The following is a 14,495-nucleotide window of genomic DNA, read 5'->3' as shown; positions in this document are numbered from 1 at the left end:
TGCTCACCCGGCCTGTGACCGCGCGTTTCTCTCTCTGGCACCCGACCCCAGGTGGAGTCTCCAAACTCAGCAGATCCCTGCGGTGCACTCCCGCGCGGCTCCTCCCGGGAGAGGAAGGTGAGTCTCCCGGGATCTGCCGCTTGTTGGGTCCCTGCTGGAGGAGCAGGGGCCCAACTGTGCAGCGGATCACAATTTATGGCAACCCTGACCTGAGAGCCCGTGCCTCGGCTCTGTCTCTGCAGCTGGCTTCCCTGCTCCGATACCTGGGAGCTCTGCCGCACTAAGACACCCCCGGTCTTTCTGTGACCCCGAGGGTCCTAGACCACACTGTCCCGGAGGGTTCCACCCCCCGCTTAGCCACCAGAGTGACGTCCCTCAGCGGAGCAGACTTTTAAAAGTTCCGATTTTGTGCTCCCCGGCTCTATCACTTGCCAGAAGCGGCCGACGGAGGCCCCTCCCCCGCTGTCTGTCCTCCCGAGTATCGCCTCGGATTCACTTCTCTGCACGTCCTACCTTCCAGAAAGTGGTCGCTTCTCTGATGAGTTGTTGCTCTTCTTTTCTTCGATCTCCTGTTGAGTTTGTAGGTGTTCAGAATGGTTTGATCCCTATCCAGCTGAATTCCTGAGAGGAGACGAAATCCAGGTCTCCTACTCCTCCGCCATCTTGCTCCGCCCCTTACATGTACATTTTCTTGACCCATTCATCTGCTAAGGAACATTTAGGCTGTTTCCATCTTTTGGCTACTGTGAATAATGCTGCTACGAACGTTGGTAAACCAGTTTCTCCTTGAGTCCTTGCTTTGAATGCTTTTGGATATTTACTTTGGAATGAAATTGCTGGATCATGTGGTGATTTTATTTTTAACTTTTTGAAGAACCCCCGAACTCTTCCACCAGTGGCTCCCCATTTTACATTCCTACCAGCAATGCATGAGCGTTCCAATTTCTCCATATGCCTCCCAAGAATTACTTTCCTTTCTCTTTTTCTGGTAATAATCCATTCCAAATGGATGTGAACCATCTCATTGTGGTTTTGATCTGCATTTCTCTAATGACTTTGATACTGAACATCTTTTCATGTGCTTTTTTGCCATTTGTATATCTTCTTCGGAGAAATATCTATTCAAGTCCCTTACCCACTTGTGAGCTTAGTTGTTTTTTGCTGTTGTTGAGTTGTATAAGTTCTTTATGTATTCTGGATATCAATCACTTACCGAATATATGATTTACAAATATTTTCTCCCCATTTTATGGGTTGCCTTTTCACTATCAATACTGTTCTTTGATGCACAAAAGTTGATGAAGTACAATTTTTTCATTTATTTCCTGTGCTTTTGATATCAATTCCAAGAAATCAGATCCAAAGTATGATAATTTCCCCGTTTTCACCTAAAAGTTTTATAGGTTTAACTCTTATATTTAGGTCTTTTATCCATTTTGATTTCATTTTTTTAATATGGTATAGGGGTACAACTTCATGCTTTTGGATGTGGATATCCAGTTTTTCCCATGGAGTATGTTAAAAAGACTTTCAGTTCCCCCACTGAATGGTCTTGACACCGTTGTTGAAAATCAACTGACCATATATATAGGAGGGTTTATTTCTGGGCTCTTTATTCTATTTCATTAGTCTGTATGTCTGTCCTTATGCCTATACCCACTGCTTTGATTACTACTTTTTTATTAAGTTTTGAAATCATTAGGGTGAGTTCTCCAACTTTTTTCTTTTTCAAGACTGTTCTGGCTATTCAGGGTTCATTGACATTCCCTATGAATTTTAGGATGGGTTTTTCTGTTTCTGCAAAAAATGCCAATAATATTTTAATAAGGGTTGTACTGAATCTGTAGATTGCTTTTGATAGTATTGTTATCTCAATACTTTTGTAGTTTTTAGGGTGCAAGTCTTTGCCTCCTTGGTTAAATTTATTCCTAAATATTTTATTCTTTTTGATCCTATTGTAAATAAAATTTTCTTAATTTCCTTTTTGTACTGTTCATTATTAGCATACACATATATAATTTATTTTTGCACTAATATAACTGAATTGCATCTTGCAACTTTGCTGAATTCATTTTATTAGTTCTAAGAGGTGTTTTTTTGATTTTGATGATGTCATCTGCAGCGATAGTTTTAGTTCTTCTTTTCCAATTTAGATTTTTAAAAAATTTTGCTCTAATTGCTCTGGCTAGAACATCTGTGCTATGTTGAATAGAAGTATAGAAGTGGTGGCAGTTGGTATTGTCTTGCTTCTGATCTTAGAGGAAAAGCTTTCAATCTTTCATCACTGAGTATGATGTGCACTGTGGGTTTGTCATATATGGCCTTTATCATGTTATGGAAATATCTTTTCTAGTTCTCTTCCTAATTTATTGAGGTGTTTTGTATGTGTGTGTGTTTTATGATGAAAGGGTGTTAGATTTTATCAAATGCCTTTTCTGCATCAACTGAAATGATCAGATGGTTTTTTTTCCTTCATTCTATTAATGTGGTACATTCTATTGATCTCCATGTCTATCTTTTTGTCAATTTCATGCTTTTTAATTATAGTAGCTTTATAGTAAGTTTTGAAATCAGAATGTAGTCCGTTCCACGATATTATTTTTTTAAAGATTTTATTTATTTATTTGAGACAGAGAGAATGAAAGACAGAGAGCATGAGAGGGAGGAGGGTCAGAGGGAGAAGCAGACTCCCTGCCGAGCAGGGAGCCCGATGCGGGACTCGATCCCAGGACTCTAGGATCATGACCTGAGCCGAAGGCAGTCGCTTAACCAACTGAGCCACCCAGGCTCCCCGTTCCACGATTTTTTGTTGTTGTTGTTATACTAGCTCCTCTGTATTTTCATATAAATTGTTGGATCAGCGTGTCAATTTCTACCAAAGAAGTCTGCTTAGAATCTGATTGGAATTGCATCAAATCTTTAAATCAATAAAGAGAACTGCAATCTTAACTAGAGTGAATCTTCTGATACCTGAACATGGACTGTCTCTCCATATATCTAGATTTTTTTTTTTTAAATTTTATTTGTCAGAGAGAGGGAGAGAGAGCACAAGCAGAGGGAGCGGCACGCAGAGGGAGAAGCAGGCTCCCAGCTGAGCAGGGAGCCTGATGTGGGACTTGATCCTGGGACCTTGGGGATCATGACCTGAGCCGAAGGTAGGCACTTAACCGACTGAGCCACCCATGAGTCCCCATATATCTAGATCTTTATCTTGGCAGTGATTTATAGTTTTTAGTGTTCAAGCTTACACTTCTTTGTTAAACCTACTCCTGAGCATTTTATTCTGTACGATACTATTGTAATTTCATTTTCAGATTATTTACTAGTAGTCACAGAAATATAGTTGGTATTTATATACTGATCTTGTATCTTGAGACTTTGCTGAACTTACTTACTAGTTCTATGATTTTTTTACATCCTCCTTTCCAATCTGAATGCCTTTTATTTCTTTTTCTTGCCTGACTGCATTGCCTAGAACCTCTGATACTATGACGAATAGAAGTGTCAAGAGTGAACACCCTTATATGCACCCCTATGTTTATGGCAGCATTATTTACAATAGCCAAATTATGGAAGCAACCCAAGTGTCCAATGATAGGTAAATGGATAAAGAAGAGGTGGTATATATGGAATAGTATTTGGCCATAAAAAAGAACAAGATCTTGCCATTTGCAACAACACGGATGCAGCTACAGAGTATAATGCTAAGATTCTCTCTCTCCCTCTCCCTTGGTCCCTCCCTGCTCCCACTCTAAGAAAAAAAAAAAAAAGGAAGAGACAAACCTAAAAACAGACTCTCACTTAACTATAGAGAACAGACAATTATCAGAGGGAAGGTGGGTGGGGGGGATGGATGAAATAGGTGATGGGGATTAAGAAGTACACTTATCTTGATGAGCACTAAGTGATGTATAGAATTACTGAATCACTATATTGTACACTTGAAACTAATATAACACTGTATGTTAACTATACTGGAGTTTAGTAAATAATAACAAAATAGAAAAAAAAAAGAGTGATCATCCTTGCCTTGTTTCTGATCTTAGGGGAAAAGCATTTAATATTCATCATTAAGTACGAGGTTAGCTATAGGTTTTTCATAGCTGTCCTTTATTAGCTTGCGGAAGTTTCCTTCTATTCTTAGCTTGCTAACAGTGTTTATCACAATGTCACCAACTTTTTAAACATAATGATATACACAACACTCCATGTCAGGCATACAAAATATACTTCATTCTTTTTAATGGCTCTATAGGATACAGTTGAATGAGACTGCTAACTTCTAGACTGTTTCTAAATTTCATTATTATAAATGATGTTTAATTCATTAGGATAAATTTTTAGAGCAAAATGGCTAGGTCAACAACATATATGTAAATAAGGTTAAAACATATGGGTTTATAGGTAGCAAAGAAACAAATGTGTAAGTTTACATAGGATGGTCTCTCTTGAGGATATAGGAGCTCAGAGTTAAAGAATTAAGGCTTAGGCTGATTCCTAAATTTTGGGAAAACTCATACAGTTGATTAGAGATACATGAAAGGATTACCAAGCAGCAATAAGGGTCCAATTACATTCAGAAATAGTTGTGTGTGCGTATGTGTGTGTGAAAACATACATAATTTTCTCAAAAGCAAAAATCTATTACTGACTACTATAAACTAAAGAGCCTCCGCACAGCAAAGAAAACTATGAACAAGATGAAAAGGCAATGTACTAAATGGAAGAAAATATTTGCAAACCATGTGTCTAATAAGGGGTTAATATCAAAAACAACTCATACAACTCAACTGCAAAAACAACAATTAAGAAATGGGCAGAGGACCTCAATAGGCATTTTTTACAAAGAAGACAAACAGATGGCCAACAGACACATGAAAAGATCCTCAACGTCACTATCAGGAAGATGCATATCAAAACCACAATGAGAGGTCACCTCACACCTGTTAGAACAGCTATTATCCAAAGGACAAGAGATAACAAGTTGTGAGGATGTGGAGAAAAGGGAACCCTTGTGCACTGTTGGAGAGAATGTAATTTGGTGTAGCTACTGTGGGAAACAGTATGTAGGATCCTTAAAGAATTAAAAATAGAAATACCATATGATCCAGCAATTCCTCTTCTGGGAATTTATCCATAGGAAATGAAAATACTAACTTGAGGAGGTATCTGTGCCCTCACTATTTACAACAGTTAAGACATGGAAACAACCTACATTTCCATCAATTGATAAATGGATAAACAAATTGTGGGGGGGGTGTGTGTGTGTATATATAAATATTATTCAGTCATAAAAAGAATGAAATCTTGCCATTTGTGATATTATGAACCTTGAGAGAGCATTATGCTAAGTGAAATAACTCAGATATAGAAAGACAAATACTGTGCGATCTCAATTCTAAGTGGAATCTAAAGAAAACAAAACAAAAAACACCACCAAAAAACCAAGCTCATAGATAGAGAACTGACTGGTGGTTGCCGGAGGTGGGATGTGGAGGGTTGGCAAAATGGGTGAAGGGGTTCGAAAGATATAAACTTCCAGATACAATATAAATAAGTCACAAGGCTATAATGTACAGCATGGTGACTATAGTTAATAGTACTGTACTGCATATCTGAAAGTTGCTGAGAGTAGATCTTAAAAGTTCTCATCACAAGAGAAACAAATTTTGTAACTGTGTATGTTGATGGATGAATTAGACTTAGTGTGGTGATCATTTCACAATATATACAAATATCAAATCATTAGGTTGTACACCTGAAACTAACATAATGTTATATGTCAATTACACCTTAATAAAAAAAAGAAAAAAGAGAAAATAATTGTCTTTAGCTGGTCCTGGTTAATTTGGAATAGAGAAAAAAACTTTAGGCTATCTGAATTAGGGTTTGACAAGCTTTCAGCATAAGGAAAGATGGTGGTGATGAAAACATAGTTAAAATGGCTGCTAGACAGGCTGTGTAAGCTAGAAAACGAGGCCAGAAAAGAGCTGTCCAGCTTACCAAGAGAAACAACAGAGAGGGGGTTAAAGGTGCAATGTAATCTGTAGAAGGAATGAAGAGAAAAAGGAAGGTATAGTCAGAGGAAAGGAAGAATTCCAGTTTTGGGTAACTGAAAAGCCAAGGGCTTGTTACTAGAGGGGAGCGAACAACTGTGAAGCTGTACAAGTCACTGTTTGGGCTCCAAATCTGCCAGCATGATGACAAAAGTGGTAGGGACTAACCCTGAGCTAAGTGCTGCTCCTTTCCTATGAGAATAGCAGAGTTCTACTTTGGACAGAAGTCCTGTAATGGATTGATATCCACCCCATATCTCAGGTGGAAAAAAAAAAAAAATCACTGACTTAGAAAGTCTGACTTTTAAAGAGGTCATAAGAAACTTTCCAGAATAAAACTTTCCAGGTTTATTATTAACACAAATGATTTAACAAATGTTTATGCTTTTGACCTGATAAAATTCAAATATTTAAATTAAAATAATAGGCAAGTAAATCTGGTCTCATTACTATAGCCTGTTTACCATAAAATCTGGCTAATAGTTTAGAATTTATATCAACTTCACAGCCTGTTCACTAATCTTTCATTTTCATCCATTGTTGCAAGCACTTTAAAATGAATCTAAAATTAAAAAAAAAAAAAGTATGTATTTATTTGAGAGAGAGAGTGTGCAAGTGGGGGGGAGGGGCAGAGAGAGAATCCTCAAGCAGACTCCCTGCTGAGCATGGAGCCCAACATGGGGCTTGATCCCAGGACCCTGAGATCATGACCTGAGCCAAAATCAAGAGTTGGCCACTCAACTGACTGAGCTACCCAGGTACCCCTGAAGCTAAAATTCCTACTGTTATCATAAGAAATAAATAATCTTGGTTACTGAAATGTTTTTACCTTGAGTTGTGAGCTGTCCTTCTTGAGCCTGTACACAACGAAGCTCTTCAATGGTTTCCTTCAGAGAATCCCTTTCTGTTCTTAACCTCTGGAGGGACATTAAAAAGAAGAAAAGTTAGCTTCAAGTTTTATGAATTTATTCATCAGTGGTCTTCGCCTTACTAGGAGAATGATGAATAGCAGTGAAAATGGGCATGTTTCACCTTTTCATCTTCCACAGAAAGATCATAATAAAAGGAAAATATTACAACTTTTTCCCATTCAACAATATTCAATATCTAGTATGTGCAAGGCAATGTTATTCACAGTTAAACATAAGTGTCTACTCTGTCCTTAACGTAAGTACATTATACAAATAACATTCCTTTCATTAGACATAAAAAAAAATCAAACAGCAAAGACTTGAAATATTCATAAACCATTACAAAGTAAAACATTTTTAAAAGATTCAAAATATGCTGAACAACAAAAAGAACTGTGTCCTCTGTATTAATTCTAAAGAAAACAAAAAAGCTACACAAATTTATAGAAAGTAATGAGCAAAACAATGTATAAGAAGCAACAGTGGTAGAAAAGATAAAGATATACAAAAGAAATTAGTGGAAATAAAATTATTCTTTTAATCTTTTATTTTAGATTTATTTCTGAAACACAAATGTAAATCTTCTCTAATTTAAAAAACAGGATCTCTAATTAAAAAATTTATAAATAGAAGGAATTAAATATCATTATCTTAATTTTAGCAGTGCTCAAAACCAAAATGCCTTATTATACTCACATCCTTTTCTTTTTGAAGACTGTCAACTTTTTCTTTTAGCCGCTTATATTCAAAATCTAATTTATCTGCTTTCTTCGATTCTTCAGATAATCTATTTTGTAGTTCTACTACCTGATTCAGAAAGGTACCATTAATTTGTATAATTTGAAACATTAAAAATTTTCACTATTTTCTTCTGCAAAGGTATGAAAACTCCCTCCCCCCAAAATACTAAAAAAAAAAAAAAAAAGTGTAGGATATAGCAGCCTACCCCAACAGAGAGAACTAGTAACAAACATCTACCCAGACATTTTGGGTTCTAAAACCAGATCATCCAGAATAGCAATGTACAAAATTACAAAAGAACCTACAGGACAGCTTCCATTTCCTGTTATACAGATGACAAAGGAGTCTGAAACTCTTTCAGCACAAAGCCAAAGAAACACGAGGGGAAAAAGTCCAATTGCACAGCTAAGCTTACAAGAAAGTAAGGGAAACCCTCAGGGGTGAAAACTGCAGTGAGAAGTTTGTATGGAAGCTATGGGGTACCATGAGGCATCCCCCAACTGTTAATACCAGGAACCTAGAGCTTTGAATTTAAAGGAAGATGTGGTTGTTAAACCACCTTGGGCTTTAAAAGGTGCTGAGTCAGTAAACAGGTAGGTTAGGAAAAAATCCATTAGCTGGAAAAAGCAGTAAGGAAGATTGCCTGTCTTACAGTGAGTACTCTGGGTCTAATGAAGTGTAACTTGAAATTTTGATTCTAACTATGGCTTGCTAATATGTAGATTTGTTGGTATTTTTTACCACATGCCTTATCTAGCAAATCCTAACTCAAGCAATTAATTTAGTCTTGGTTGGTAGTGCTGTGAAATATCTGGCCTAAACAAAACATATGTTGTCTGGAGGAACACAATATCAACCCAAACCCCCAAGCATTCCCAAAGAGAAAGATGAGCCAAATCAAAGAGCAAAGGCCATAAAGAAGCTACTATGAACACCAGTTAGAAAAACATTAACAGTACCAACAACAACAAAACAGTAGAATAAGACCTATAAAGATTTGATTGGAATTATCAGTTATAAAATGAGAGGTTTAATGCATAAAGAAAATAAAGACAGAAATCTAAATTATGAAATACATAAAGAAAATAAAGGCAGAAACCTAAATTATGAAAGGAAGATGATCGGGCAGGTTTGAAAGAATACTCAAAGAGAACTTGCGGAAAGAAAAATACTATCATTGAAAAACAAAGTATAGTAAGCCACAGATCAAAATAGCTAGAATTCATGTATTACAGAATTGTACTGCAATATTTCTAGTTGTAGATTCCTTATTTATTTTGAAATTCTTTTTTTTTTTTTTTTGTAATTCATTGTTAATACTATCTCTGATGTCCTTCATTAGTTCTAAAATTGTTCAGGCATTCTTTTTTTTTTTTTTTTAAGATTTTATTTATTTGACACAGAGAGAGAGCACAAGGAGGCAGAGGGAGAAGCAGGATCCCCGCTGAGCAGGGAGCCAGATGTGGGACTTGATCCCAGGACCCTGGGCTCATGACCAGAGCTGAAGGTAGACACCTAACCTACTGAGTCATCCAGGTGCCCCTATTCAGTCATTCTTTTCTTCAAATAATGTCTTTCTGTAATTCTTGCTGTTCTCTCTTCTGTAACTCTAATTAAGTCATCTCATTTTAATATTTTTAAATTTCACATATAGTTTCTCTAAGGTACTTTTATTTTGGGTAATTTTCAGTACACATTCAAGTTCACTAATTCTTTCAACTTTATTGTGTACTGAAAATATCATAATAAAATGTTGGGAAGAAATGTATCCAGCAAAAAAACTTGCCAGTCATTCATGGTGTACAGAGCTGTTCTATTAAAACTTCTTCAACTGATTTTAAGCTAGTATATAGTTTTGATGCCAAAATCAGATCAGGAAAGTATGAGATAGAGAACTTCAACTGAATCAGAGCGGAAAAAGATTCCAAGTAAAATGAACAAAGCAAATCTAACAATGTAAAAACAACAAATCCTCAGTGACTCTATGAGATTTAACTCAGGAATGCAAGGATGGTTTAAGCATCAACAATCCGTTAATATAATTCATCACATTAATAGAAAGGAGGAGCGGTACAGGAATCTCTCCATGGTGTAGGAAAAGGAGTTGATTAAATTCAGCATCTAAAGACAGACAACCTGAGTAAAATGTGCTAATAATATACGGGTAAAACATTTAAAGCATTCTGTATAAAATCGACAAGAAATGGTTGCCTACTATAATTATTTCTATTCAGAGTTGTATTACACGTCAAACATGCTGATTAAGAAGGAAAAAAAGGGTATGGAGTAGAAAGAAAGAAAAAAAACTGATTTGTATATGACTTCTGATGAGAGACCCTACAGACATTATTAGAAGTAATACGAGAATCTGGCATGGTTGTAAAATGAACATAAAAATCAATTTCAATCATTTAAATGAGCAACAAACTGAAAATGGTATCCTTTCTTTTGCTAATTGCAGTTACAAAATCCGAAAATCCGAATAAGGTACCTAAGAGTAAATATAACAAAACATGTACATGACATTTAGAAGAAAATTATAAAACTTCACTGAAAGACACTGAAGACCTAAATAAATGGAAAGATGTATTCATCAATAGGAACATTCATTGTCATAAAGATGTCAGTTCTCTTCAAATTAATCAACAGCGTCAATGTAATTCCAAACCCAAAGGTTTTGGGTATAAAGCAAAGGAAAAGGTCTAATAGACAGTTTTGAAAAAGAACAAGGTGTGTGTTATCTGTGTTATCAAATATGAAATGACTAAAAATCTATAGGTAATAATAAGTGGGGTACTGGTGTAAGAGTAGACAAATAAACCAATGAAACAGAAGAGTATGCCAAGAAATAAACTTACATTTAAGATGGAAACTTTAGGTATGTGGTAAGACAGAAATTGCAGGTCCTTGTGGAAGAGACTATTAAATAAACGCCACTAGGTTGAATGGTTGCCTACATAGACAATAAAGTATCAAATGGATCCTTAACCTAGCATCCTACACAAAAACTTATTCCATGTGGATAAGAGACCTAATTGTGCAAAACAAACTTTAAATCTTTGTTAAGAAAATAGAGATTGGCTTACACCCTTGTGTAGGAAATGATCTAAGACCTAAAAGGCACAAATCATAAAAAGATATTTAAAGTTATCTTAAAATTAACCTCAAAAAAAGTAAAGAGGTTACAGATTGGCAGAAAATAAATGCTGCAAGTGTAATTGACAAAAGATTAATAGCAAGAACATAAAGAACTTCCAGAAATCAGTAAGAAAAAGAAATAATACAATTTTAAAAATGAATAAAAGATTTAAAATGGGCCATTCACAAAAGAACTGTAATCAGTAAATATATTTGTAATTAGGGTAATGCAAAGTATAATCATGAGAAGACACTATTTCATATTCATCCAATTGGCAAAATTTCAAGTATGATAATACTATGTGTTGGTGATGTGGAACAACAGGAATTCATTAAAACTGCTATTATAGTAATACAATCACTCTGAAGAACAATTTAGTAATATTTAATTAAATGAAGACACCCTAAGGAAGAAATTCCTTATAGCTAAAAAACTTACACACACATGAAGAGGACATGTTCAATAATATGCATAGTGGCATTTATAATTAAAAAAAAAAAAAAGTTAAAACATCCTGTATGTCCTTTGATGGGAAAATGGATAAATTGTGGTATAGTGACTCAATAGGATACCATATAGCAGTACAAATGAATAAAGCTATACCTATCAACATAAACAAATTTCCCAAATATACTGAGCAAAGTAAATCACAGAAGAGTCCTTTTACTATATCATTTATATAGTTTTGAAACATGTCAAAAATGTTATACATTATATATATATGAACTAATATATATGCACCAAATGAATAAAGAGATGCATGGTAATGAAAACCACAAAACAGCACAGTGATAACTATAATGGGGAGGGGAAGAGTCTGTTTTATTCTTTAAGCATAGATACTTGTATTATTCTTTTAGTTCTGTGTATTTTGTATTACATAATAACTTAAAAATAAAAAATAGAAGGATCTGCTACAGACACTAGTCAATAACCTCTGGATAAGAATTAAGTTTCAATGTTAACTATACTGGAATTAAAATTAAAAACTGAGTTAAAAAAAACAACAACAATAAAAAACCCTAAGTTTCATAGGTAAAAAACAATACTGTGAAAACAAAGTAAGTGGATTTTTGGTAAGCCACAATGTTATAATGGAGAACTTGCTTGAAAACATCACCAAGAAACTTTGTTACTATTCTTTTTACCTGTCTCTTATATGTCTCAAGTTGACTTCGAGCTGCATTGGCTTTTCTTAACTCTTCCTCTAGACTGACAGTGTTCTGCATATACATAGTATTCTTTTCTTCTAAGAGTTTAACCTGACGCCTCAAATCACCAAGATCTTCTAGCTTCTTTTTATATGATTCCACTTGGCCTTCTAGTTTAGACACTTTATCAGAAGAATGTCTAGAATGAGATGGGAAATCAGAAATCAGAAACACATCCAGAGTTGTAAAGCGGTTTTAAAAGTGCTAACCCAAGAGCGACTGCCAGAAAAGAACACATTCTGAAATTATAAGACCAAAGGTGAGTCCAGATTAATGTTTTATTCAGGCTAAAAAATGACCAAAATAACAGCAAAATGTGTAATGAAGAATGTTATATAATTTAAGGAAAGCAAGTGGTGGTGGTGGTGGTGGTGGTGTGTGGGAGGGAGGGGTAACCAGCAGAGTCACATGTAGCTCAAAAGCAAAATACATTGAGCAGTGTCCAAATGATCTGGCAATTAGAATGTTATTAATGACCACAGGAACAGCTATTTTCAAGGAGTAGTGGGGGCAGGAGGTGGCAAATTTTAGGGAGTTAAGGAGACCATGTAAATTTCACCTTGTTGTAATCTAAAATTTGTTCTGGAGGGAAGGAGAGAGTAGTAAGTCTTTTTTTCTAAGAGGAAAGAGACCTAAACATACAAACATATGCTAAGGTGGGAGATCCAAATGTGAAGAGAAATGATAACTGATGTAACACAGTCCTTGTGTAAGCAAGAAGTGTTGAGACTCAGAGCACTGAAAAAGGAATCAGTACTGGACATGAGTAAGAATAACAAGTCTACATTCTAAAAGCAAAAATGCAAAGACAGGAGGCAATGCAGGGTAGTTAGGAGCTGCAGGAAGTATAGGACATGGAGAGTCCCATAGTTCATGGCCCCTTTCTTTGATGCAGTAGGAGACAATGCCATCTCCTGAGACTAAGGCATGGAGAGGTGTGGGGGGTGGGCATCCAGGTGAGAAGTTATGGAAATATGTACTAGCTATGAGAGGTATGGGAGACAGAACTATCTATGATGAGCAGCAGAATAGTGACCACAGTTAAGAACCAACCCAACGAAGAGTAAAGATCATGAATTTGTAGCAGGACAAAACTATATCACTATGTGATTTTCTCTGCTCCTTCTTGGTATTCAAGGAGCAAAAGTAAAAATGGCTGGAATGATCCAACAGAGGATAGGCTATACAAGTGGAATGGTCAGAAAACGAGGCGGCAGGGAGTGAAGGCACTTGGTGAGAGAACAAAGTGCAGATAAAACGGTCCAGCAAGGAAATGGTGCCTCGTGGGTGTAACAGCATCCGAGGAAGAGGAAGACTGAGTGACCAGAGGACTTGAAATTAAAGAAAAGGAGGCGTAATAAGAAAAGCTCCAGAGCTATACAAGTATGAAGCGGTGGTTGAAGGTTAATTTCTATTTAACATTTATATAGCACTTACCTGCCAGATACTGTCCCAACTGTTTAGAAATATAAACTCAGTTCTGCATATAAATCTGAGGTAGATATGTGCATCATCTCCATTTTACAGATGAGAAAATGGTTACACAGAGATTAAATAAATGGTAGCACTGAAATCTGAACTCAGGTAGTCCGGAAGGTCTAAGTCCTCTTAAACACCATGCTATGTTCAGAGACCCTAGAGTTTGTTAACATCATTGGTAGAGCTGTTCTGGGTGATGACAGGCCTGAGATTCTAACAAGATGGGAAGATTGTTTACCTAAGAACATCTATTTCATCTTTTAGAGACTGAGCTTCATCTGCCAAAGTGGTTAGTTCATCATTCTGTTGCCGAAGTTCAGAGATTTCCTTTTCTAACTCTTCACAGCGAATACGATAATCATCTTTGGCTGCTTCTAGTCTGTAACCAAAACAAAATAGACCAAGAAAGTACTATTTATTAACAATTCTCCTTTGAACAATAAAAGGAAGTAAAAAAACATGAGAATAAACTCTTGAATCTTCTGTGACCATAAGCTCTACCTCCAAGTTTTAACCGTCTGGAAAACGGATTCCACTGGTCCAAGGCTTGTGGAAACTTTTTTTTTTTTTTTTAATTTGCAAGAGAGAGAATGAGAGACAGAGAGCATGAGAGGGGAAGGGTCAGAGGGAGAAGCAGACCCCCTGCTGAGCAGGGAGCCCGATGCGGGACTCGATCCCGGGACTCCAGGATCATGACCTGAGCCGAAGGCAGTCGCTTAACCAACTGAGCCACCCGGGCGCCCGGCTTGCGGAAACTTAACAACTAATTACCACTCCTCTATTCAGAAAATTAGATGTCAAGAAATACTTTTCAAAATACAGCACATATAATTCATTTAAAGTTTTATTTCTATGAAATTAACATATGTTCCTTGTTGAAAATTTACAAAATACAGAAAAGCAAAGAAGATAAAAATCATGTATTGATCTAAATAGATCATACTGTTAACATTTTTGA

At 36.0% G+C, this 14,495-nt stretch overlaps 1 protein-coding gene across 4 annotated transcripts in view; it reads right to left on the bottom strand.

Moving 5' to 3' along the window:
• HOOK3 (hook microtubule tethering protein 3) overlaps positions 1-14,495 on the bottom strand; it is a 107,943-nt gene that overhangs the window by 38,024 nt on the left and 55,424 nt on the right. For 3 of the 4 annotated variants that reach the window (XM_081809593.1, XM_006735350.3, XM_081809596.1), the window contains exons 10-13: positions 13,776-13,916; positions 11,996-12,197; positions 7,664-7,774; positions 6,886-6,973 (exon numbers count right to left, since the gene is read on the bottom strand). In XM_081809593.1, the coding sequence (XP_081665719.1) occupies positions 6,886-6,973; positions 7,664-7,774; positions 11,996-12,197; positions 13,776-13,916 (542 nt within the window). The remainder of the gene's footprint in view (positions 1-6,885; positions 6,974-7,663; positions 7,775-11,995; positions 12,198-13,775; positions 13,917-14,495) is intronic. The other variant, XM_081809604.1, reaches the window with a different exon arrangement.

This window comes from Leptonychotes weddellii, chromosome 2, assembly GCF_054177405.1.
Source record: "Leptonychotes weddellii isolate Sample4059 chromosome 2, ASM5417740v2, whole genome shotgun sequence".
Lineage (NCBI taxonomy): Eukaryota > Metazoa > Chordata > Mammalia > Carnivora > Phocidae > Leptonychotes > Leptonychotes weddellii.
This window is presented reverse-complemented; position numbering and strand designations above follow the sequence as displayed.